This window comes from Sebastes umbrosus, chromosome 7, assembly GCF_015220745.1.
Source record: "Sebastes umbrosus isolate fSebUmb1 chromosome 7, fSebUmb1.pri, whole genome shotgun sequence".
In the NCBI taxonomy this organism is placed as follows: domain Eukaryota; kingdom Metazoa; phylum Chordata; class Actinopteri; order Perciformes; family Sebastidae; genus Sebastes; species Sebastes umbrosus.
The window spans coordinates 6,525,600-6,549,725 of NC_051275.1; the positions used below are offsets into that span (position 1 = coordinate 6,525,600).

At 41.8% G+C, this 24,126-nt stretch overlaps 1 protein-coding gene and 1 long non-coding RNA gene across 2 annotated transcripts in view; one reads left to right on the forward strand and one right to left on the reverse strand.

The window, feature by feature from the left end:
* Positions 1-16,537, forward strand: LOC119490818. Its single transcript, XR_005207486.1, has 3 exons — positions 1-12; positions 2,891-2,893; positions 16,401-16,537. It is a non-coding gene; the product is annotated as an uncharacterized LOC119490818 (long non-coding RNA).
* ppp1r13l (protein phosphatase 1, regulatory subunit 13 like) overlaps positions 10,544-24,126 on the reverse strand; it is a 24,485-nt gene continuing 10,902 nt past the window's right edge. Inside the window, exons 4-13 of the mRNA XM_037774255.1 lie at positions 22,711-23,263; positions 20,224-20,316; positions 19,986-20,074; positions 18,093-18,465; positions 17,550-18,001; positions 17,179-17,313; positions 14,585-14,718; positions 13,600-13,766; positions 13,055-13,248; positions 10,544-12,948 (exon numbers count right to left, since the gene is read on the reverse strand). Coding sequence (XP_037630183.1) covers positions 12,913-12,948; positions 13,055-13,248; positions 13,600-13,766; positions 14,585-14,718; positions 17,179-17,313; positions 17,550-18,001; positions 18,093-18,465; positions 19,986-20,074; positions 20,224-20,316; positions 22,711-23,263 — 2,226 coding nt within the window. The 3' untranslated portion in view covers positions 10,544-12,912. The remainder of the gene's footprint in view (positions 12,949-13,054; positions 13,249-13,599; positions 13,767-14,584; positions 14,719-17,178; positions 17,314-17,549; positions 18,002-18,092; positions 18,466-19,985; positions 20,075-20,223; positions 20,317-22,710; positions 23,264-24,126) is intronic.

Genomic DNA, 24,126 nt, shown 5'->3' on the forward strand with positions numbered 1-24,126 from the left:
CGTTGAATCTGCGTGGCTGTCTTATGACATTACACATCATTTATTCAATTCAGATATGAAAAACATGTGCTGAAGCATCCAGGATGCTCTTTCTCTCAAGCCTGCTGTTGTTGTTGTTTTGTTGTGAAACAGCCGTGGGGGGAAATATCGATATTTTAGCAAGATGCAATCTATTATCTCTGTTACAGACAAGGGCTAACAAGAGATCCTGTTTGTGTCCCAAGCACTTTGGGCAAAATGCAAATGCAGCAGCTCAATCTCCCGTCTGGGCTGCACACAGCTGACGAGGGCTGGTTTGTGTGTGTGTGTGTGTGTGTGTGTGTGTGTGTGCGCGCTGCAATACGGCCAGGGTTTACGCGCCACCACGTCCACGTCCTTCCCTGAAAAGACAATATACGGAGAAAGTCGGGGGGGCTCATGACTCTTTTCATTGTTTTCCATGAATGTTCTCCCTCCCCTCTTTGCCTCTGGAGGGCTGAATTATTTATCGTACAAAAGCAGAGAAATGCAAAGGGATACAAGGACAATCAAAATGGAAGAGAGCTCAGCGTGAAATACACAAATACGCCCACACACGTTCACATGTCAGAAATTCCCACACAAACACACACACAGTCTGAATATGGATGCATGGTTCAGTGATAGTGGATGCCTGAAAAATTGTCTTCATTTACATGCTTTGCTTTTCTATATTTGGTGAGCTGGTCTGTCTGAATTAACAGGGGAGGGAGACCTAAGGGAAGACACAGAGAGAGAGAGAGATAGAGAGAGAGAGAGAGAGAGAGAAAGGAGGGGGTGAGGTTTTCTCAGGAGGAGAGAGAGATTAATGTACCAGTAAATTGATTACACGGCGAGCTGTGATGCACTGTTGAGGAGGAGAGTTTGGGGACCAACAAGTCAAAGCAGCAGCTTGTTGGGATGTAAACACTTCCAGCGGGATCACGGTTTCATCACCATGACACCTGAGAGACACCTGTGATTCAACAACAGCATTCATGGCAGATAATACAAATGATTCTGTATTACCTGAGATGTAAAGAAGAGGCTTTACACTTACATTACAATCATACTGTAGCTACATGATTGATGGTAACGCATGTTCCAATGTGATCATATAGGATTATTAAACAATACTAGAGTTATTATTTGACTTAAGTATACACAAGTCCCAGTCACACTATAAACAAAACACATGGTCACACTACTTGATCAATTGCAAACCACTTGCAAATTGCATTTACTTTACCAGATTAGGACACTGATTGTGTGCTTCTTGAGGTGTATGTTTGTACAGTACATTCAGAATGTATTCAACAGGGCTGTCAAAGTAAACGTGATAAAAATGCGTTAACGCAAATTTGTTTTAAGGCCACTAATTTTTTTAATGCATTAACGCAACTCATCATATGACACTAGAAAACCTAAGGAATCCATTGGTACAAACTCATACTAGCTTGTCGCAAAGGAGGCTAAATAACGCTCCAAACTTACGCTAAATTTTGGCGATGAAAAACTGGCATGGTCATTTTCAAAGGGGTCCCTTGACCTCTGACCTCAAGATATGTGAATGAAAATGGGTTCTATGGGTACCCACGAGTCTCCCCTTTACAGACATGCCCACTTTATGATAATTACATGCAGTTTGGGGCAAGTCATAGTCAAGTCAGCACACTGACACACTGACAGCTGTTGTTGCCTGTTGGGCTGCAGTTTGCCATGTTATGATTTGAGCATATTTTTCTGTGCTAAATGCAGTACCTGTGAGGGTTTGTGGACAATATTTGTCATTGTTTTGTTAATTGATTTCCAATAATAAATATATACATACATTTGCATAAAGCAAGGATATTTATCCACTCCCATGCTATAAAACTGCTTTAAAATTAAGTGTAATAACTGTGAAGTTATTCACGTGTCTGAAGGCTGAAGTTGATGGATAACCTTCCGTAAATTTACTCCTCAAGATAATCTGCACTAAGAGAGCTGGATGTGAAGTGTAGCAGGCTCAAACTTGGAGAGAGAGGAAAGTTTTTGGGGATACGTGCAACACAAAACAGTGTACTATAGCCATATTATGTTTGGAACATAAAAGAATAAGTATGTCTATTTCGCCCTGAAAAACTTGGAATTAATTGTAACTCAGGTCTTTGTTAAGGACATAAAGGGATGAGTGTTTGATACTCAAAAGATAGATTTTGCATGGACTCTCACATTAATGGTCGGGCAACAGAGAGAGTGATTGAAAGGGAGACAGAGTTAGAGATATGAAAGGTGTTCAGGAAAGTGACCACCCAAAGAGTAACCGTCCTGTCCACTTTATTGATGGGACGCCGCCCCCGGCTCCGGCTAACTTGGATTGCTTCAGCAGCTCGATCCTGTTGAAATAGCTTCCAGAGGATTATTCATCTGTCCTCCGTTTCTTTTCGGCGTAGTCACAGTCAGTTTCTTTCCTCTCTAACATCCATCCTCAGGAGGGATGTACGAGCAGAATACACACCAGACGTGGAACAAACCTCCACCAGATGGTAGGATGCTAGATACAAAAAATAGGCTTATGGGGATAAAGTAAACATGCCAATTTAGCAAAACTTTAATAAACAAATGTAATACACATCGACCCTTAGTCTGAACTTTATTCGGAAGGGAGGCGGGGAATTGAAAGAGCGGACTGAAATCAGTTTAGAAAGCTGTACGTTACTGAAAAACAAAAGCTCCACAATAAATTTCTTTGTCGTTTTACGAGAAAAGCGATCTTACAATTGATGCGGTAGAACATTTCGACTGCAGCTTTTTCTTCATTACATCCCCAAAATCTTCTGATTGACATTGGAATTGGAATAGACATTAAATTATTACTGTGGCAGTTATAACTGATATATTTAGATTGTAGACTGTCTCTATTGTTGAAGTAGCACTGTCTAGCACTCAGCATTCTGCCAGTTTGTAATCAGGGCTGAAAAGTTCCCCAGAGGGTGAACCTTACTGATTATGGTGATCCCATGACTTTTCCTCCAGAGCCACCATGATGTTGACTTTAGTGGTTTTTAGGTCATCAGGGCAGGACGAAGGCTCTAGCCCTTTCGGTGTCCTAGACGGACGCTCTAGGGTTGGGGGTCAGGGTTCTGGGGAGTTGAACTCTAGCTGAACTTGAACTCTGAAAAAACGTATTTCTATAAAACGGTTGCTATATCATGACAGTAGTACATGAAACAGGTAACCTGAAAAAAAATCATGTGCCTCTGTGTCCTCCAGTGCTCCTTACGGCATCTGCAAGATTTCACAGACCGGAGGAAAACAAGCAGTAAGAGCTGATCTGAGGTCTGCTGTCCATCTGCCGTCTATGAGAGCCGGCTGTCAATCACTGGCGAACTCCGACCAAACGGTCAAACAAGGCAGCGCTGATCAAATATAAATCAATATTATGTTATTGTAATGTCTATTGCTCTCCTCAAATGTTTTCAGAATCATCTTGTAGTGCACGGTTTAGCTGTAAAATGAGAAAGTTTGTGACGCCGCCGCCATTGTGAAATCTGGTGAAGGAACGCCAAGTTCCGGTCACATGACCGGAGCACATCCAATAGGAATGCTCTCTCAATAAAATTACTGTGATTGGTCAAAGTCTCCCGTCACGGGCTAGATTTTCTGAAGCCTGAAAACAGAGCCATGAGGAGGTGCAGAAGTTTAGTTTTCTCTCAGGACACCTGAATTACAATATGCTGAAAGCTTATTATGGAATTTTTGCCCAATGATGCCATAAATATACTGCCTACTGCCACTTTAAATGTATCGAGAACACATAGTTCATCTGAAGTTTTATCCACATTAGCATGGTGGACAGCCATGAACAGAGCTGCCTGATGTAGAGCGCTTCACTGCAACAAGGCAGACCGCGCTATTTAACTGAGGTCAACACACAAAACTATGATATTGCACAACTCTCCTCTGCTCTCCACAGTGTCCTCTCCTCTCCATCTCTCCATCTCTTCATCACTCCATCTCTCCGTCTCTCTCTGTCTCTGTCTCTCATTTAGTCTGGTGCCTTGTAATATGTTTTCCCAGGTGCAGCATATTTGCCCACATCTTCCTCCTTTTTATTCATTAACCTCACAGTGAACTGAAACAGCACCTCGTTATGAACATTTGAAAGGGACGGTGGAGCAGTCACTAATCAGATCAGACAGCAAGAAAATACCAGGGCACACACACACATACCAGGGTCAGGGTGTAGATTCAACACACGCACACACACACGCACACACACACACAAGCTACGTTTGAGAGTTTCCGTTGGATCTTGATGTAATGAAGTTGTGGTAAATAATGAAATAAATGCTTGAGTGGCCATTTAAAGGGATGAGATGATGAAGAAAGCGCTAGAGTTGAGTCATTCGTGTACTACTGTAGCGAGAGAGAGGAAGAAAGGATGAGAAAGAGACAGAGAGAGAAACATCCAAAGAGAGAGAGGATGAGAGATGGAGGACGGGATGGGGGTCTCATGCTTTTTGGCAATTAAAGTGATTAATTCCCCCCCGCTGAGGAGGTGGTGGGAGTTGGGGATGCTCGGTTAATGGAGCCAGATTAAGAATAATTGCTGCTCGGGCAGTCGCTCTGTAAAGGACTCAAAGAGGCTGAGAACACCCAGAACAGAGAGGAGAGGAGACCGAGTCAGATGCAGAGGTTGTTCTCACAAAGCGATGATACCCAGAGAGGACCTGAGAGGGGATGGATGGAGGAGAGCAGCGTATGTGACGGAGCAAACAAAGGCTTTTGTGAAAACTTTCAAATCCTGTTCCTGTATGTTTTTCCCCCCCAAATCCATCCTGGTATTTGTCCTTGATTGTCATTTTAGTAAAGACCTGATCCGGTATATAGTAATAGAGCTCCTTGTAAAAGGAACAGGCCAACATTTTGTGAAATATGCAACATACAGTATGTAGGGGAGAGCGGGGTCGGTTGGAACGCTTTTGTATCGATGGCAAATAACCTTCTATTACTCACAGGCTACTTGAACAGTAATGACAATAATAAGATCCCTGAACAGATACACATGTCTGCTAAAAAAATATCTAGTTTTTTAGAGCCCAACCCAAACATGAAAGGCACAATTTTGTTGTGCATTTTCCCATAATTCTGCCTCCCTGGGACCATTGGGACACCTTGTTCTGGGCTAAAAAGATATGATTTAAATTGAAAAATTTGCAGTTTAAATTTGAACACCTTATATTTAAACATTCACTCAGTAGGTCTTATTCATTTAGGAAGAGCCTTTGTGTTGTTTTTGTCTGCTTTTTGTTGATTTGTAACAAGGTAGGAACTATTAACAATACTGTCCCAGCCGTTAGCTGGTTATTATGGAATTTTTGCCCAATGATGCCAAAAATATACTGCCTACTGCCACTTTAACTATGAAATTGGTCTTATCACTTAATGACACAAAATAGCTCTTTTTACTGATGGAATTTCCCTACATTGCTTTGCTTAAAGGTACCTTGATGGTGTAAATTGAGCAACTGTAACCCTTGAATAGTGAAATGGTTAACTGTAGCTATGATTAGATGTAAAAATTGCAGGGGAATTTCTCTCTCTCCGCACACCCTGCAATGTTTTTGTTGTATCCTTTCCTTTTATTACCCTCTATGCAGCAGCATCCATTCGGGACACGACCACGTGACGTCATCCCCGACAGGAATCTCTGGTCGGACAGGGAGGGCAGGGAGAGAGAGAGAGAGAGAGAGAGAGTGGAGGCGTAAAGGAGGAGCGAGATGAGGAATGAGAACATTACGCATTGGGTCGAACTCTGGCAGAGTGAGAGCTTAAGTGAAATGGTTCCCCATGGGAGCGAGACAGAGGGGGGGTGGGGGGATGGAGTGCGACTCCTTGCCAGTCTGATTTGTCTCCTAAAAAGAGTCAGAGGAGGACATAAGAGATGGGACAACTGAAAAAGGGAAGGACACAGAGGAAAGAGATGATAGTGGAGGAGGAGGAGGAGGAGGAGGAGGTTGTAGTGAGAGAAGATGGCAGGGTTTCACGAGCACGCATGGCCCTAGCTTAGCCTGTGCTGACGGGACTTGTTGTCCTGAAGGCCTCAATGATTTATTAAAGTGAGGAGTGGCAGAGAAGAGGGCAGCCAGGCAAGCTCTGATTAACTAGGGGAGCGAGGGAGGACAAGCACTCCTCTATTATTCATTACTCCACAGGAGCACAGAGAGGGAGCGTGGCAAGAATAGCCCAAGAAAGACAGAAAGATATTTTTGTAGACTGAGCCCCCCACCACCACCACCATCCTTTTTAAAAAAAAAAAAATGTTTAGTTTGTTTGTTTCCACTTTTTTAGTGCGTGCCCTTGATGCAAGGCTCGCTGGATTCAGTTAAGCTCTGTTTCTGCAGGGCCACGGATCTGTCTGCCCACCTCAGTGTCTGAGCGAGAGTGGAGCATGCATGCATAAATGTAGCCATACACATGCACGCACACACACACACACACACACACACACACGCACACACACATGCACACACACACACAGGGTCTCCCTTCAAGGCAGTTTGTTGGCTGTCACATACAATACTCTCAAATATACAGAGACATCAGTCCAGTTCTGGTCTGAACTGTTGGAAAACGGACATGGCACGCGACATGATTGCATCCGTCACCCAACTGTTGTCGCAGCGACAAAAACGCACATATATACACACTTGTTTGTTGTCCCTAAATAATGAAGCACGGCTCTTGCTGAGATCACACTATAAGATACTTTCCTGCCGCTGGTCTGACAGAACCAATCTCTTCGGAGGTATAACTGAGAGGGGCGTCTCTTCAATACTTAAAAGGCAAAAACATACAACATTGATGACTTGTGGGTCCACTGGTTGTCTTCTTACAGTAAGACGGATACACCGGTCACGTCTGCGACAACGTCTATGTCACCTCCATATTCACAAACAAAAATATGAAATGAACCCCTCCTTTAAAGCAGCAGTAGGCGAGATTGGAGCAAATATGATTAAAAAAAAGTTATTTTTATAAAACGGTCACTATATCCTGACAGTAGTGCATGAGACAAATCATGTGTCTCTGTGTCCTCCGGTGCTCCTAATGGCATCTGCAAGATTTCACAAACCGGAGGAAAACAACCAATCAGAGCCGAGCTGGAGCCTCGTCGTCTCTGAGCAGCTGTCAATCACTCGTAAACTGCGAACAAATGGTCAAACTAGGCAGCTTTGTTTGTGACCCGGCAGCCATGTTGAGATCAGTTGAGGAAGTACTAAGCACCGCCCACCAGCCGGAGCAAACTTTCTAATTTTACAGCTAAACAGTACACTACAAGATGTTTCTGAAAACATTTTATGCGAGAAATAGACATTACAGTAATAGAATATCGATTCATATTTGATCAGCGCTGCAAAGTTTGATCGTTTGATCGGAGATAGCGAGTGATTGACAGCTGCCTACGTTGAATAAACCGCCAATGGGAACGCTCTCTCTCTGAAATGACCTGTGATTGGTCAAAGTCTCCCGTCACGGGCTAGATTTTTTAAAGCCTGAAAACAGAGCCATGAGGAGGTGCAGAAGTCTAGTTTTCTCTCAGAACACTTGAATTACAATATGCTGAAAGGTTATTATGGAATTTTTGTCCAATGATGCCAAAAATATTCTGCCTGCTGCCGCTTTAAATATTGTTTTTCTCTCTTTTTGTCACCATCAGAACAGATTTCAGGTCGTAATAGCTGATTCTATTTGGTGTCAGTCAGGGCAGGTGTATTGGAACACATTTGACATAACTTTCATTCCTCTGGCACGCATCCCATCAAACAGAAAATTGGGTGGTGCGCTCAGAAAGGTATTCCATTCCCTTGCACTCTTTATTTCTCTTCATTCAATTTTCCCATCCTGCTCTGCCATTGTCTCAGCCTGCCCAGCTCTGCTCTTTACTTCATGCCTGAAAAGCCCGTCTGCTCTTAGTGCTCTTATGTGTTTATTTGACAGCAGCAGCAGCAGTTGAGGGTCGGCATGTCGTGTCAAGTGGGGTTGTCAGACCCTGATGGGCCAAAGAGGCTGGCTCCGATAATGGCCAGCATTGCTGAAATCACAGTGTGTAGCCTATATGTGTAGGTGGGGTGTGGGGGGGAAGTGAGGCAGAACTGAACGCAGTGAGGAGAATGAGAATAAGATGAGAATAAAAATGTGCAACCACGCCGCAGACTGGGCAAGCACTCCTCCGCCACCCCCAACCAGCTGGCTGCAGCCCACGTCAATAACATGTTCATTTTGCTCCATCGTGGTTGTAATGGGGTTTCAATGAGGCATCAAATGAGTTCTGCTTCAGCGGAATCACCGTTCAGCACAAAACTCTTCACTACTGCAGATACTATTCTTTCTCCAGTGCAGCAAAGAGCAACAGGGAGAGAGGGGCCCAAGGGACATGTGCATTTGTGGTTGCAGGCGGGAGCGTGTCTGAGACTCAGTGATCAGAAAAATAGAAAACCCAGCATATGATGTGAGGTAATCTAATCTCACAGCTCTGAAACAGATAGATCTCAGACAGAGGCAATGTTTAATTTTCAGTTTCAACAAGAAACATTCACAAATGTAGTTGTTATTGTGGCACTGTGTTGTAGTCATGGATTGCATTAGATTGTGTTTTCTGCAGCAAATATTCAAATATTCAGGATAGCAGTCATTTAAAATGGTGATCTTATGAGTTTTTAGAGGTCTGAAGAAGGAAAAACCTTCACAATAAAAGATGAGAGATAACCTATATTATTAGAGGTAAACAAAATGTTTTTGATGATATCTGGAGACCTTTTATGTACTTCTTAAGACATGATGTTAATGTTGGTGAGGGATAGGGTAATATTATGTACTTGTACATTTATTTGAGAAATACCCTTTATTTTATTTTATTTTATTTTATTTTATTTATTTTGATGTTGACATATATTTTTTAGGGCTGTCAATCAATTAAAATATTTAAAAGCAATTAATCGCATGATTGTCCATAGTTAATCGCATTTAATCACAAATTAATTACACATTTTTTTATCTGTTCAAAATGTACCTTAAAGGGAGATTTGTCAAGTATTTAATAGTCTTATCAACATGGGATTGGACTAATATGCTGCTTTATGCAAATGTATGTATATATTTATTAGTGACACAATTAGCAACACAATACAATGACAAATATTGTCCAGAAACCCTCAAAGGTACTGCATTTAGCATAAAAAATATGCTCAAATCATAACATGGCAAACTGCAGCCCAACAGGCTGTCAGTGTGTCAGTGTGCTGACTTGACTATGAGTTGCCCCAAACTGCTCCTTAGGTTTTCTGGTTTCATATGATATCAGTAAGCTTTAAAACAGTCAAAACTTTGACAGCCCTAATATATATTTATATTTATTTATTTATTTGTTTATTTATTTATTTATTTATATTTATATTTTTGCACTATTGTTTATTATCTTTTTTTATTATTCATTATTTTTATGTCTGTATTCAGCTGATGGTTGGGGTGATGGGAGGGAGTACGGGATGGAAAATGTTTTACATAACTGTTATTCACTGTACCATTTGATGCGATTTGCAAACTGAAAACCAATAATGTAAAAAAAAAAAAGATTACAATTTGTAAAGCAGAAATATATATGTATTTTTTGTTTTTTTAAATCTTCTTTTATCCTTTTAATCATATTGTGACCCCCATGCTGCGGACCACTGATTTAAATGAATGTTACACTTTTTTCCATCATCTAACCAAAGAATTGCTTTACAGAAAATGTGAAAACCTATCATGAAAATGACTGAAATTGAATTCCCTCTATGCGAATAATTACATTCAATCTGATGAAATGACTCATTCGCTCTTTGAGTTTGCATTTTCTTCCTAGAAAGCTGCTGAATGAAATTACAGTACAAATTGTCTCACCTCCTTGGTTGACTTGTTGAAGAAATATAATGTTTTATGAATAAAGATGAGACTAAACATGGGCATTTTGCAGTGTATACTCCTTTTCTTCACCGTGGCCTTCTAGTCAAGGCCAGGAGGAGATCTGTTTCAACATTATCTATTCTGCCACGGACCAGTGGACACTTCAGTCCACTTAAATCATCTGAATTATTCACCAGAAACACTGAAACCACTACTTTAGCTCACCACAGCTACACCAGTGTGTGTGAGTAAACTGTGCATGTGTCTCTGTGTATGTCATCATCATCCTCATCATCATATGTTTTCTATAATCTACATGAAATTAAAAAACATTAAACATCAGTCAGCTTCAAACAGTGTTGACACTGATCTTCCTCAGGGATTGCGATGAAGCATGCGAGCGTTGGTGTTTTCTTTAATACCAGTGGGGTAGAGATAGTCTGCAGATCAAAAGGCTTGAGTCAGACTTAATTAAAAAAATATTAATCATGTTTGTAGTTTTTTTTTGTAATTATCCTTTTACATAATAGTGAAGCTAATTGATTCATTAAGAATCACAGCAGTTGCTCGGGCGCTCGGTGGTGTAAGAGAACACGAGAATAAATAGAACTTCAAAGAAGAAGAAACAAAGTGGTTTAATATGACACACACTGATGCTGCTGCAAAATGGCCTCAATAAATGGTGTTTTACTATATGTTAGTTTACATTTGCTGGTAGCATTGACACATGTAAATGTGCTGAGTTTATTTTTGATTATACAGTGTCATCTGCTGGTCAGTAAGGGACATTTCATATTTCTTATTTTAAACCACAAACACACGACTGGAACAAACGATTACAATGGAAACCAAAAAAACATGTGATTCATGTATTTATTGAGTATTTTAAACATTTGGTCACCCTTTGAGAGGTGTTACAGGTTAAAGGGGAACACCAGCCAAATTAAGAATTTTAATATGTTCTTTCCACGTCCGAGGAATGTTCAATCAGTATTTGTGAACATGAGCTGCTCTCTCTCTCAAAGACAGAAACCAGAGAAGTTAGTCTCAAACTTGTGATATCATCAACCATAAAGTCTAGAGTTGCTTTATAGACGATGAATGGGAGACTGATCGCCAAAGATCACAGGGGGTGCGCCAGGATTTGTCTGCTCTGAGGTTGTCAAAAGTAGATTTGCACATGTCTAACTGTATATAATTTCTACAAAAGAATATATATTTATTGCTACTAGAAGGTCACCTTCTGTTCAAACCTGGTATTTAGGCACAGTAGCAGATAAAGATCAGACTACAATAATATTGTTAGTATTATACTATTTATAGAATTAGATTCCAGTGGTGGCTGTGTAGGATTGTTTCCGACTTGTGTGAACCAAACATTTCTAATAACTCCAGAGCGTTGTAAAGTCCAAAAGTCAACATTTATTGAAAAAGATAGATGTACTCATTTCCAAAATTCACAACATGTTTTTATCTAATGAAATATTCTGCTTCAATCCATATTTGTTGGCGTTTAGCCTTTCAAAAATGTTCAATATGGTCAAAAACCATGGCCCCGCACAAAGGCAGGCACACACCTGTATTAACGGGGTGGTCTAGTAGTAATTTAACAGCAACATCAATTTAATTTATTTAATAAAAAAAAAGACTAACTCATTTAATACACTGAATCACTTTATTCAAATTGAGGATTTTTTTGAGGATTTGTAATTTCTTTAAGGCGGATGACATCAGCTTTTCTTGGAAACAATTAGGGGGGCTTCAAGGACAATAGGCTGGGAACCACTGATCTAGAACATCTTTACCAATTAATTGTCTATGGAGCAGCTCCACACTTTATACCCAATGACATCGCAAGTTTATGTTTTAGCACTCTAGTTTTTGGATTTGGGAGATAGTTGTTTATGTTTACTCATGTTTTTTAATTGTCTTAGACCATAGGAATAACATATATGAATCTTAAAAATGGGCTTAGTCCCCCTTTACGTGCGCAGCGGCCCCTCGCAACAAAAGTGTTACACTGGAAACTAATAAAAACACAAAACAAATGCATCACCAAACATTCATTCTACCACAGTGAATACACACACATCCACAAAAAGACCACTTTCAATGTCATAGAAAAATGTTTTCTTCCAAAGAGATTAATTTATATAGGCAGCATAAAATGCCTACATGGTGTGTTAGGACTAGAGCCAAGTAGAAACCAGCCAGATGCAGCTAAATTTGGCTGATTCAAAAATATGTAAAGTCTACAGCCACATTTGTACGAAACACATGTTCGAAAAGAATATTTAGCTTGTAAAATCACGAGTGTGGCTTTTGTTAGGATTCATCAGAAAAACTATTTGCAAAAACAGTCATATGTACGTAGAGTTAGCAATATCATAAAAGAATAAAAGCTCAATGTTAACTCCTGACCGCTCTCTCGATGCTTCTTTGACCTAGCAGCAGACAACTCTCCTCCAGTAATGAGTAGGTTGCTTTTGCTCTGATTGAAGCAGCCCTTTTCTAAATTGAGCAATCATGGGTCGTGTTTGTTGACGGCACACAGCTACATTGACCTCGCTGATGAGTGGACTACAGCCACTGTTTGCATTCTGATTACCAACCAGCCAATGAGTCAGAAAGGTCGACGTCTGACTGGAACACAGCTGAGCAAAACAGCAGGGAACACGGCCCTTTGTAACCTTTGGATAGACAGGCGTAGTTTGACAGAAGAGGTTTAGCACAGTGCAGAGCTGTAGCTTCACTAGAAAAAAAATATCCTACAGCAGAGATGTCTTCTAGTCTAGAGAGATGTATCCTCGTCAGTGAGCCGTAAACGAATACCGAGACTTCTCCTTCAACTCTCCTTGACTGACAGATCAAAACCATTTCACAGCCTTTCCATAATCACACAGACGCAGTCCTGTCAAATAACAGTGTGAAGCTGTAAAGCACACGCAGTCCTCTGCTCTAGTTTGACCATCATCAAGACACCGCTTAGCAGAGAGATTTGGGTCGAACCTTTGGGAAAAGCTGGAAAAAAACAAAACGTTAATATTCATTTTTTTTTTTCTCTGCATGACAATCAGGAGGTGAAAGCTAAATTGTTCAACCCTTCATTTATAAATTGGTATCTTACCCCAAAGTAGTTGTTTGGAACGAAGCCCTCCCTGCCACAGAGCGAGGCCCACCACCAGTCCGAGCCTTCGGATTTCTGCAGGATGGTGACCATGTCTCCCTCTTTGAAGCCCAGCTCGTCGGTTGCCTGAGACGGGTAGCTCCACAGAGCGTACAGCACCCCGCTGTTCTCCGCCCCCATGGCCTCCTCCACACCTGGGATCACAAAGAAAACAGGTTATGTATGCATGTTTAACACTTCCCTTTAAGTTCCCTTGAGTGAGAATATTGGCTAAAAGCCATAGGCTAAAAGCCATAGGCTAAATGTAAACATGAGTTTTACAATGGATATTTTAACATCAGCTTTATGATGTGTACGTATGTGAATGACTGATGGGAAACTAAGACTCAAACCCGTCACATTTAACAAGCGGTTCAAAGAGCAAAGGTCGGAGCCCCAGGAACTGTCAAATGGTGTCATTTTATGATTTGTTCTATTATGTTTGACTTTTAGCATTTAATAGTGCCGTGTCATAGGGTGTGTGTGTGTGTGTGTAATTGTCTCACCCCTAAGGAAGGTCTCGCACTCCTCAAACCCTACAGCGTAAGGATCACACTTCTGGGAGGCGGTAGCACCGTCGCTCTCCGTCATGGCCACGACGGCGGCTCCGTTCCTCACCAGAAACTCACACAGAGGACGGTCGTTACAAGAAGCTGCACAATGCAGCGGAGTCCTGTGGGCCAACAAACCGGCAGTTAATACGTGTAGCAGAGTACAATCTGAAAATGTCACATTATGAACTCCACACATTGGCAAACTCAAAACTTAACCTGCAACCATTTATGTGCTGAGTTACACAACACCTTTACAGGAGGCCAAAGACAACGAGAGAGACAGTGGTGGAAGAAGTATTCAGATCCTTTACCTTTCAGTGTATTATTGTACTACTATATATGATGTTTCGGGATTCATATTACTACTGCATTAATGTGTATGTTGCATTTTACCCATGGTTGTGCAAATTTGAACTCCTTTAAATAGGCCTACTGTTGAGTAGTTTAATCTACAGCGATGCATCATATTCTATAAGATCATCATATGTTTGCAGCGTTGCTATCCTGCAAGAACCACGTTATCTCTAAAAAGTCAACTTTTCATGAGTTCAAATGTCCTGCTTTCAGCTTTGTGACGATGTATTTTCCAGCTGATCCAAGAAGGTTTTAAACAGTTTATTTAGCTTAAGAAGCACACATAAAGAAGAACACATAAAGGAACACTTCATCCTTCAGTTTATCAAAAATATTCAAAATCAACACATCTGTACTAAACTAAAGCTGTCTGATAAATGTAAATGTAGTAAAAAGTACAACATTTGCCTCTGAGACGTAGTGGAGTAGAAGTATACAGTTTCATAAAAGGGAATGGGAAGTACTCAAATAAAGTACAAGTGCCTTGAATTTGTACTTAAGTATAGTACTTGAGTAAATGTACTTAGTTACATTCCACCGCTGGAGAGAGGATACAGGTGTGAAAGAATAAGCAGATGTTTACCAGCCGTGGCTATCTGGTGCGCTGACATTGGCTCCAATGCGAACCAGGAAATCCACCACATTGTAATGTCCCCCACAGATGGCGTTGTGAAGGGCAGTGATGCCTTCATCATTGGGTTGGCTAGGGTCGTTCATCTACAGAAGACATTTTACACAGAGTGGATTCATCAGCTAAACTGTAAACTGTAATTAAGCTACAAGAATTTCTGCTCTCAGATATTCTTAATCAGCAAAGTGGGCTTTCTGTCTGTGTCTATTGTGGGGGTCTCCAACAAGTAATCGTTTCTGAGTGGCTCGCTAAAGGTTCAAAGAATGTGTACATATATTTGATAACACAAAGTAACTTTGTAAACCTATTCAAATTTCTATTCAATCAAATGACACAAAACCATTATTTGCCAATCAGCTGTCAACATTAGGCCATGTTAGAAGGATAGCAAGCGCACACCAGATTTGACAATGACAACAGAAAATAGCCAGGCCAAGAAAAGGCAAGAAATATACTATTTTTATGAGGAATGGGTGACAGATTTTTTTTTTCACAAATGTAAATGACAAATGTGCGTGTCTCATTTGCGGCGCGAGCGTGTCAGTTGGTAGAATATGTAACATCGAGCGTCAATCCAAAGTCCACATCAACTTTTCATGGGACTTTCTGGCTAGTAGTAGTCTACGAAACAGAGAAGGTAAAGGAGCTGGAAACAACAATTAAAAAACAGTCTCTGTTTACCAAACTGACGAAGAAGCCCTTCCCCTATGGCGGAATTGTAATAGAGGCAATGAATGGCTGACATGTTATTAAAGGGCCATAAAAGTATGACAGAAATTATGTCTGCTATTGGTGATTTACAACTTGGTGCTATAAGTAGCTCTCGGCCACTTTCATTTTGTCAAATTAGCTCTCAGAGGAAAAAAAGGTTGGAGAACCCAACTGGCTTTATCCACTTTATCCTCCTTCTAAAGCTACTTTCAGAATCACCTTGAGCCAGCTTTTAAACCACAGACTGCTAAAATGGAAGTAGAAGCTGATGTGCAGTATGAGAAACTTCCAGACAAATGTATTTCTGTATGAAGGAGAAGTAGCAGGGATGTGTTGAATGCAGGCTCAGCAAACCTTCCCTGACTGAATGAAAGTTAAGTTTCACATATATTTCAGTGTTTCTTAAAGTCTAAATCCAGAACTGGAGCACCTACTATTGCACTACACTTTACTGTCTTGACTAGTTTTGAGGGACTTTTTACCCTGTAAATCTTTTCTTTTTTTTTATGGAGGCTGCTGATGTAAGCTAAAAAAATGCATCCTCCAAAAATGAATTACAAAAAAATGTTTTTGTAAGAAAATAGATAAATATAGGAAACAATTAGAGCTTTCAAAGTTAACGCGATAACAACGTGTTAACGCAAATTCAGTTTAACGCCACTATTTTTTTAATGCATTAACGCAAATTACGATTTTCAGTTTTAAAGCTAGAGTGAAGATGAACGAAACTAGAATGGCACTCGGAGAGCGCAGACCTCCACCAAGGTGCGTGACTTTAAAAACAGATCACAGGTCACAGCTGGCGGTACCGTGAGATGGTCGGCTTATTATTAACAAGGTGTGTTTCTGTGTAATGTATCGGCGGATGCCTCTCTCATTCAGGAGCTTTGTTATGTCTGTATAACGTTACACTACGTTGTCTCTCATCCCGTCATCTACCGCTTTGTTCTTTGTCACCGCGGACGGCCAGCAGCTCCCGCACCTCGATGTCTCGCCACACACCCACACATGAATCTCTCTGCTCTCAGAAGGTCATGCGTCATCAACGCGTCATCAGTTACACTGCTCATGTGTTATACCCTGTGGTCTTAATGATCAGGCTGATTGGAATCCTTAAAATCCTGAATCCGGATCATGATCCGGATCGCCACCAAAATCTAATGGACTGTTCATTGTGCTACACCCCAACCCTCCTCATTCAAATCTGTCGCAAACTTTTGGAGTAATCCTGCTCACAGACCAACAAACAAACAAACCAACAAACCAACGTCGGTGAAAACATAACCTCCTTCCTAGGCCTAGAAGTAATTAGAAAACCTAAGGAATACATTGTTGTATTAGCTTGTTGTGAAGGAGGTTAAATAACGCTCCAAACTTACACTAAATTTTGGCGAGGAAAAACTGGTACGGCCGTTTTCAAAGGGGTCCCTTGCCCTCTGACGTCAAGATATGTGGATGAAAATGGGTTCTATGGCCTTTATTTTAATGAATCAATTCATTTTTATCTTGTAATAAATCTTTATTCTCAATAGATTGTGTTTTATATAACTAGTTGGTAGTCTTTACATTTTGGATTTTTTGCCAAATTTCTTTGAATCAATTCAAAGTCTACAGTTTTAAGGATTTTGCTTCCCTTACTGAATCAAAGCTTCATGTTTATTAAAAATATATATATTATTTGTATATAATTATTAGTGCATTATGGGTATTATGGGTTTAGTATTTTAGGTATGATTACTATTACTGGGAGTAGTAGCAGCAGATAGTCGTACTTGCAGTGACAGTATATATACAATAAGGTATATTACTACACACACACACAAACACACACACACCTCCTGCACGGCCCTCTGCACTGTCTCAAGTTCTCCGACCAACGCTCCGTCCAGCAGCAGGACGAGTGGGCTGAGGCGAGCTCGCCTCCCAGTACCTTTGTCCCGCTTGGCCTGCCGCAGAATGGAATGGTAGCACTGAAGGGACAAACAGGATAAGGTAAAACACTTGACAGCAGAGAATGTCATCCACCACGGGGATTTAAACCAAAATGTAAAGTTAGCTGTTTTATAATGAGAATCGTTGTCAGATCATGTACAGTTTGCCTTTACAGTGGGTTGAATGCATAATATTTAATAAGGCAGTTTTTTTCTAACAATTTGACACATTTCTGCTTGTCCAGAGATTATTACATCATCAGTTGCTTCCTTACTCTGAATTCAGGATGCATCGTGGATGCAGGTAGAGGGGCAGGAGGCGTAGCAAAGTCCTCTCCCTCTGAGGAGCTGCTGGACTCGCTACCTTGCTCCCCCTTCTGGCGGCGTTCCTTCCTGCGAAAAAGCTTGTCGATGAGATTCTTGTATTGGTTGGGCTGGTAATGGGAGGCCCTCTTCAGGGGCTGCGACTGGTCCGAGGAGCCCCGTCTCTTCAGGGCCCGGGGGATTTCTGCCCGCATGCGGAGCAGCTCCTCCAGATTAGGAATCTCCTGGCTCTGGGCCTCAGGGGCCACCACTGGCTGTAGCCTGGTGGGGCTGAGGGGCCGGGGAGCTTGAGGAGCGCCCTCCCCTTTGCCTTCTGGCATGCTGGTATTCTCCGAAATCACAGGTATGTGATGAACCAAGTCCAGCCGCTCTAACTCTGCGTCTATATCCCCTGAGTTCAGCGCTGCAAAAAGATGGAAACCAAACCACATTTGTAACGCAACGTTAGTTGAACATAGAGAGTGTCAGAGTGTGTGTGCAGAAAGGTGTTATACCGTCACTGTACACTGCTGGCTGTCTCAGCTCAGGTGGGTGTTGCAGTGGGTGGGGTACATGTTGGAGGAAGTACTCCCTCGGCATGGGTACAGGTGGTTGGTAAGGTGCCATGTCACCCTCTCCTCCCAGGACTCTGCGGTGGCGGGTTGTCGTCGCTTCCCAGCGGGGGTTTTGGAGACGCATGATGACGGAGAGAGGGATGGGCTTGCGCTGGCGGGACTGAGTAGAAGTCGGGGGAATGGAAATACGGGAGATGATGGGCTGAGGGTGGTAAGGGGAGTGGACTGGGGATGAAACATCTGGAGGTACTGTTATACGCGTGTTACGGGGGAGAGAGGCATTGGAAAACAGGAGAGACTGAGAGCGAGGATCCTGGAAAAGAAAGAAAAGATCAGGGATAAATTCTTCTAATCTAATCCCAATCCACTGAATCAGATGACTGTATATTGTGAAGTGTCTCTCATTGTTCCAAATCACAGAGAATTATCAAATAACTCTGCAGCTCTATGCAGATATTAACCCTCCCATAGCTTGTTGTTTTTTGATTTTACGGCAAATTTATTGTGCAGTTCAGTTTCAATGCTTTCATAAAAAAACATCAAAAGGAAAATGAACACTAGACTCGTATTCATCAATTGGACAGAAACAGGGATGATAATATTGTTGCTTTGTGACTGCTGGATGGGGAAATAAATATCTCCTGAGACAACCTAACTTAAAGGGATAGCTTGGGTGTTTTGAGGTGGGGTTTTATGAGGTATTCATCCATAGTCAGTGTATTACCTACAGTACATGACAGTCGGCACGACCCCAGTTTGGAGACGCAGACAGGAGTTATCACACAGGAGCAAAGCAATTTAGTGCTGTGGACGGGGGCAGCAGCAAAACACATTTTAACCACCTAAAAAAACAATATCAGTTTAAGTGTACGCTATAATTAAAATATTTTTAACCGCTTTACTTTACAGCCCTCTCCAATGGGGAACTGAAGCCTTTGTGTCCATCTATCTCTCGCCAAAGCCACCAGACTCCATTGAAAAAAACTGCAATTTTTACCTTGCAGAACACAGAGGTTGCTGGGCTACCGCTGCCTCGATCAGTTAGTTTGTTTGTGTTATTGTGTGACTTTAATTAGTTCAGATTCACCAAAGTCACACAATACCACAGACAAACTAACTGATCGAGGCAGGAGTAGACCAGCAACTCCCTTGTTCTGTGGGGCAAAATTACAGTTGTTTTTTTTAATGGAGTCTGGTTGCTTTGGTGAGAGCAGAGATTACGGCTTTAGTTCCCCGTTGGAAACATAGACCGTACAGCTGTCTCGTGGCAAGGTAAACTGGCAAAAATATTGCAAATATAGCGTACACTTAAACTGATGTTGACAGTTTTAGGTGAGCCTTTCTTTTAGGTGGCTAAAATACATTTTGCTGCTTTACATCCAGTACATTGCTTTGGTTCTGTGCGGTAACTCCTGCCTTCTTAATACACTGACTATGGTTAAGTACCTCATACATCCCCACTTCAAAACAACCAAACCATTCCTTTAACAAGCCAGTAACACTGTGCTGACTGTGTATCACACTGCTTTTAGCAGTTTTGATGGTTTTCTGACCCATAGAGGCCAAAAATGGTCTAATGCATCTTTAAAAAAAGAAATGCTACGACTGAGTTTTGAGTTCAAGAGGCTGGTGAATCCCCGCCCACAGTCTGTTAGCCAGTTCACCCTGTTACTGGCAGTACCTCCCATTTCGTGGAGATCTGTGGCTTCTCAACAACTCGAGGGAATGGCTTAACACAGATTTAAGAAAAAAAGGGTTCGGGCTACAACATAAACCACACAAATAAATCTCTCACAGCACCTCTTTGAAAGCCTCTCTGTTAACACCACCTACCTTTTTGGGGCTCGGGGCCGGAGGAGGGCCATCGAGGTTGGACTCTCTCCAGCTGCTGTTTGGCACAGACGGCCGTAGCCAGTCTGTCTCTGTAACAGGAAAGTGTTACATTAGAAAACAGAGACCACATATAGAACAGCCAGAGCGCCAGGTCTTGTACCCAAATGGTTTGCCCTGGACTTATTCCACAACTTCACATACAAAATCAAAGCTGAGAGAGTGTCAGAAGTCAACCAACTGTCATAGGTGTGGTGAGATTTCTTCTCGTAGGACACGTCAAGATCTGTCTCATTCCACTTGCCAGAACTCTTTTGCCGCTGCACACCCTCATCTGGGAGAGAGGGAGAGATTGGGAGAGAAAATAAGAGAAGAAAGGAAACACAGGAAACAGTGCCAGAAAGAGGGAGACATTACAAAAGGAGGCTTCAGTATTGCAGTAATTTACAGGGCAGTATTTCTCCAAGACATTTTATTTGTAGAGTTGGAGAATCTGTGAAAGGGCCCTTAAACCCAGAGTAATTCAATTCTTTTGGATGGGTTGATGGAGTATTTTCGTAGCTAAGCTCTGTTAGAATGTTTAAAAAATAGGGTATTTTTCTATTTTTGTGGCAAACTGGCACGTAAGGCTAAAAATAACTAATACAAAATATCATTTAAATAATGTTGTTTGAAGCTGCAGGGGTTGTGCAACAGCTTCATGGTATGATGAAGGGCCGTGCAATGTGGTGCTTGTTCTTATCACTGGTTGTGTAATATGTGTGATGTGTGGTTGTGATTTGCTTTAGTACATGTTGCTTTGTTGCCTGTTTCTTTATTATTACTACTGTGGAGGCAGCTATATGAAAAGACAATGCGTCATATCATGTGTGCAGCATTTGAGCCCAAGACAAGTTTCCCTATGGGGACAATAAAGTACTGTATATTGTATCATACTACTATACTGTATAAAGATATGAAGCCCATCTTTTTGTTCTGGCAGCCTCCAGAGCTTCACACCCATCTTTAATGAATACACACTGTTTGGGGTTCATAAAAGTTGCAGTAGGCAGATTGGAGCAAATATCATTAAAAAAGGTTATCTTTCTAAAACGGTCACTATATCCTGACAGTACTGCATGAGAAAAAAATCATGTGCCTCAGTGTCCTCCAGTGCTCCTAACGGTATCTGCAAGATTTCACAGACCGGAGGAAAACAACCAATCAGAGCTGAGCTGGAGCCTTGCCGTCTCTGAGCAGCTGTCAATCACTCGCAAACTCCGATCAAACGGTCAAAACTAGGCAGTGCTGACTAAATATGAATCAATATTCTGTTACTGTATTGTCTATTTCTCACTTCAAATGTTTTCAGAAACATCTTGTAGTGTACTGTTTAGCTGTAAAACGAGAAAGTTTGTGAGATCAATTGAGGAAATACCAAGCACCGCCCACCAACTTTCTCATTTTACAGCTAAACAGTACACTACAAGATGTTTCTGGAAACATTTTACGTGAGAAATAGGCATTACAGTTACAGAATATTAATTCATATTTGATAAGTGCTGCTGATTTTGACCGTTTGATCAGAATTTGCAAGTGATTGACAGCTGCCTCTGTTGAATGAACAGCCAATAGGAACACTCTCTGTGAAATGACCTGTGATTGGTCAAAGTCTCCAGTCAAGGGCTAGATTTTTTAAAGCCTGAAAACAGAGCCATGAGGAGGAGCAGGAGTCTAGTTATCTCTCAGAACACTTGAATTACAATATGCTGAAAGGTTATTATGGCATTTTTGCCCAATGACGCCAAAAATATACTGCCCACTGCCGCTTTATCATGACAATTGACTTATTTATGAGCTACTACTGTGGTTGGCAGCATTGTTGACCCTATCTGCTCCCTTGAAATACCATATCTAAAAAAAAACGGATTCATCACCAAATTAGAAAAGATCACTGAGGGACAGTTCAGAATTTCTGGTTCAAAATGTGCATTGTCATCATGTTGACTGAAGAGTACCAGCTTCATGCTTAAACAGCACATCTGTAACTGAAACATCCACCCCAAGACAAGACTGCTTTTATTTCCAAAAGTATCCCTCCTTCACGAAACATTACAATGCTGGTCATATTGCAAATACTGCAGCACAAAGCCCTCGATTATACGTTGAGGTGATATTTCTTTTATATACAGTATGCCACTCTTTCAGGTAGTTTCCCACCTTGCATGTGCTGTCAACTCAAAATGATTACAATGGGATAATTAAAGGCAGGGTTGACAATGCTATCCAGTATCCACTATTTGTTATATTGGTTGAAATGGTCTTTACACCCCGACAGCGATCCATTACTGATTAGCTCTGAAAAAGGACTGGAAAAGAGCCATCATCTGTAGCTGCTGTAATCCTGTAAAAACGTCTACCAATCACTGCCTCACGGTCTGCTTGGAAAGAACCAATCAGATGTCTCCCTGCCTCCCTGCTCGTACTCTACCCTTGGCGTGCACCAGCCTGAACTCAAAGTGCGTCACCGCTGCAAGTTTACTGGAGAATGGAAGAGAAAACTCAACCAAAAGTAGCACTGCCGCGGTTACCGCGTTACCTTGGATGAGCCCCGAGGGGAGGGGGGGGGGTGTTAGACGGAGCTCCTGAGGCAATGCTAATTTCAAATGATGCTAGCTTTCCAACATCGTTGCCCCTGTTTTTAAATATTTCTGCTGGGTTTAGTTGCCATCTAACTACAGCCACTTACCAGGTTGCCTGAAACCTCCAAAATTTCGAGGGAGCGTGCTGGATCCTGGATTGAAAGACAAAGGAGAGCGGCTTCTGTCTGTGCGAGGCGACCTGCGGCCCATCTGGCCGCTGTCGTACGGGCTCAGCAGGTTGGAGGAGGGCTGGGGCGAGGTAGGCCAAGGTCGCTGCTCAAAAGTAGAAGCCGTGGGGCTCGGAGAAGGGCTTCTATCCACGTAACTGATTGAGCCCCGTGGGCTGCTGTCGTAACGAACGGGGGAATTACGCCTCGGGGTGTGAGGCGAATGTCTGGGGCTCTTCTGGACGTACGAGTAGATGTCGGAACCAGCTTGAGGAAGTGGAGAGCGTGCCTTCCTCTGGATCTCGGGGGATGAGTGTGGGCTGTGGTAGAAGACAGTAGGGGGGGATGGTGTGTTTTTATTGCTGGAGAAGACATCCCCGGAATGGAAAGTTGTTGAGCTCGGGGAGAAAGGCTTGGAGCTGGAGCTGCCATTACTGCTGCCACTTGACCCCCTCGTAAAGATGGAGGTGTTGGACAGCCCGGTGGGGCTGGTCTGAAGGGAAAATGTATCTGTTATTAATAAATATTAAATGGAATGACTATATCACTGTGCTGGGTATCAAAATGTTTACATTGTTTAATTTTAACAAAGATAAAGCACTTATTTTGTTGGCATTCAACAACCACTGCACCAATGGGTCTTTCACAGTCTGCCAGTAGAGTGCTGCAGGGTTGACATATTTTTGTAGGCCAACCGGGAAGTTAGCATCGCCTTGGGTTCCCCGACAAAAAGCCAATGGGATTTTTTCTCTTGGGTTTTGGATCGCCACCACTAAACTAAAGTCGTGATGACATTTAGTTGTCTCATTAAGCCACTCTTTAGCAACTGCCTTTTTGAAGACACGTAGACGATTCAAAATTGAGGAGTGGGGTATTTACTTTATGTCGTAGAACAAAACGTTAAAATTAGGGCTGTCAAAGTTAACGCGATAATTATGTGTTAACGCAATAATTATTTGTTAACGCAAATTTGTTTTAATGCTAATTTCACTCATTTCTTTATTACATTAACGCCACTTGCAATTATTAAGTGGTAGCGGGCTTAGTTTTCAAGCTAGATTGAATACTGATACTGGTATCATATGAAATTAGAAAACCTAAGGAATCCATTGGTACCAGCCATGTCTTACTAGCTTGTCACAAAGGAGACTAAATAACGCTCCAAACTTACTCTAAATTTTGGCGAGAAAAAACTGGCATGGCCATTTTCAAAGGGATCCCTTGACCTCTGACCTCAAGATATGTGAATGAAAATGGGTTCTATGGGTACCCACGAGTCTCCCCCTTACAGACATGCCCACTTTATGATAATCACATGAAGTTTGGGGCAAGTCATAGTCAAGTCAGCACACTGAC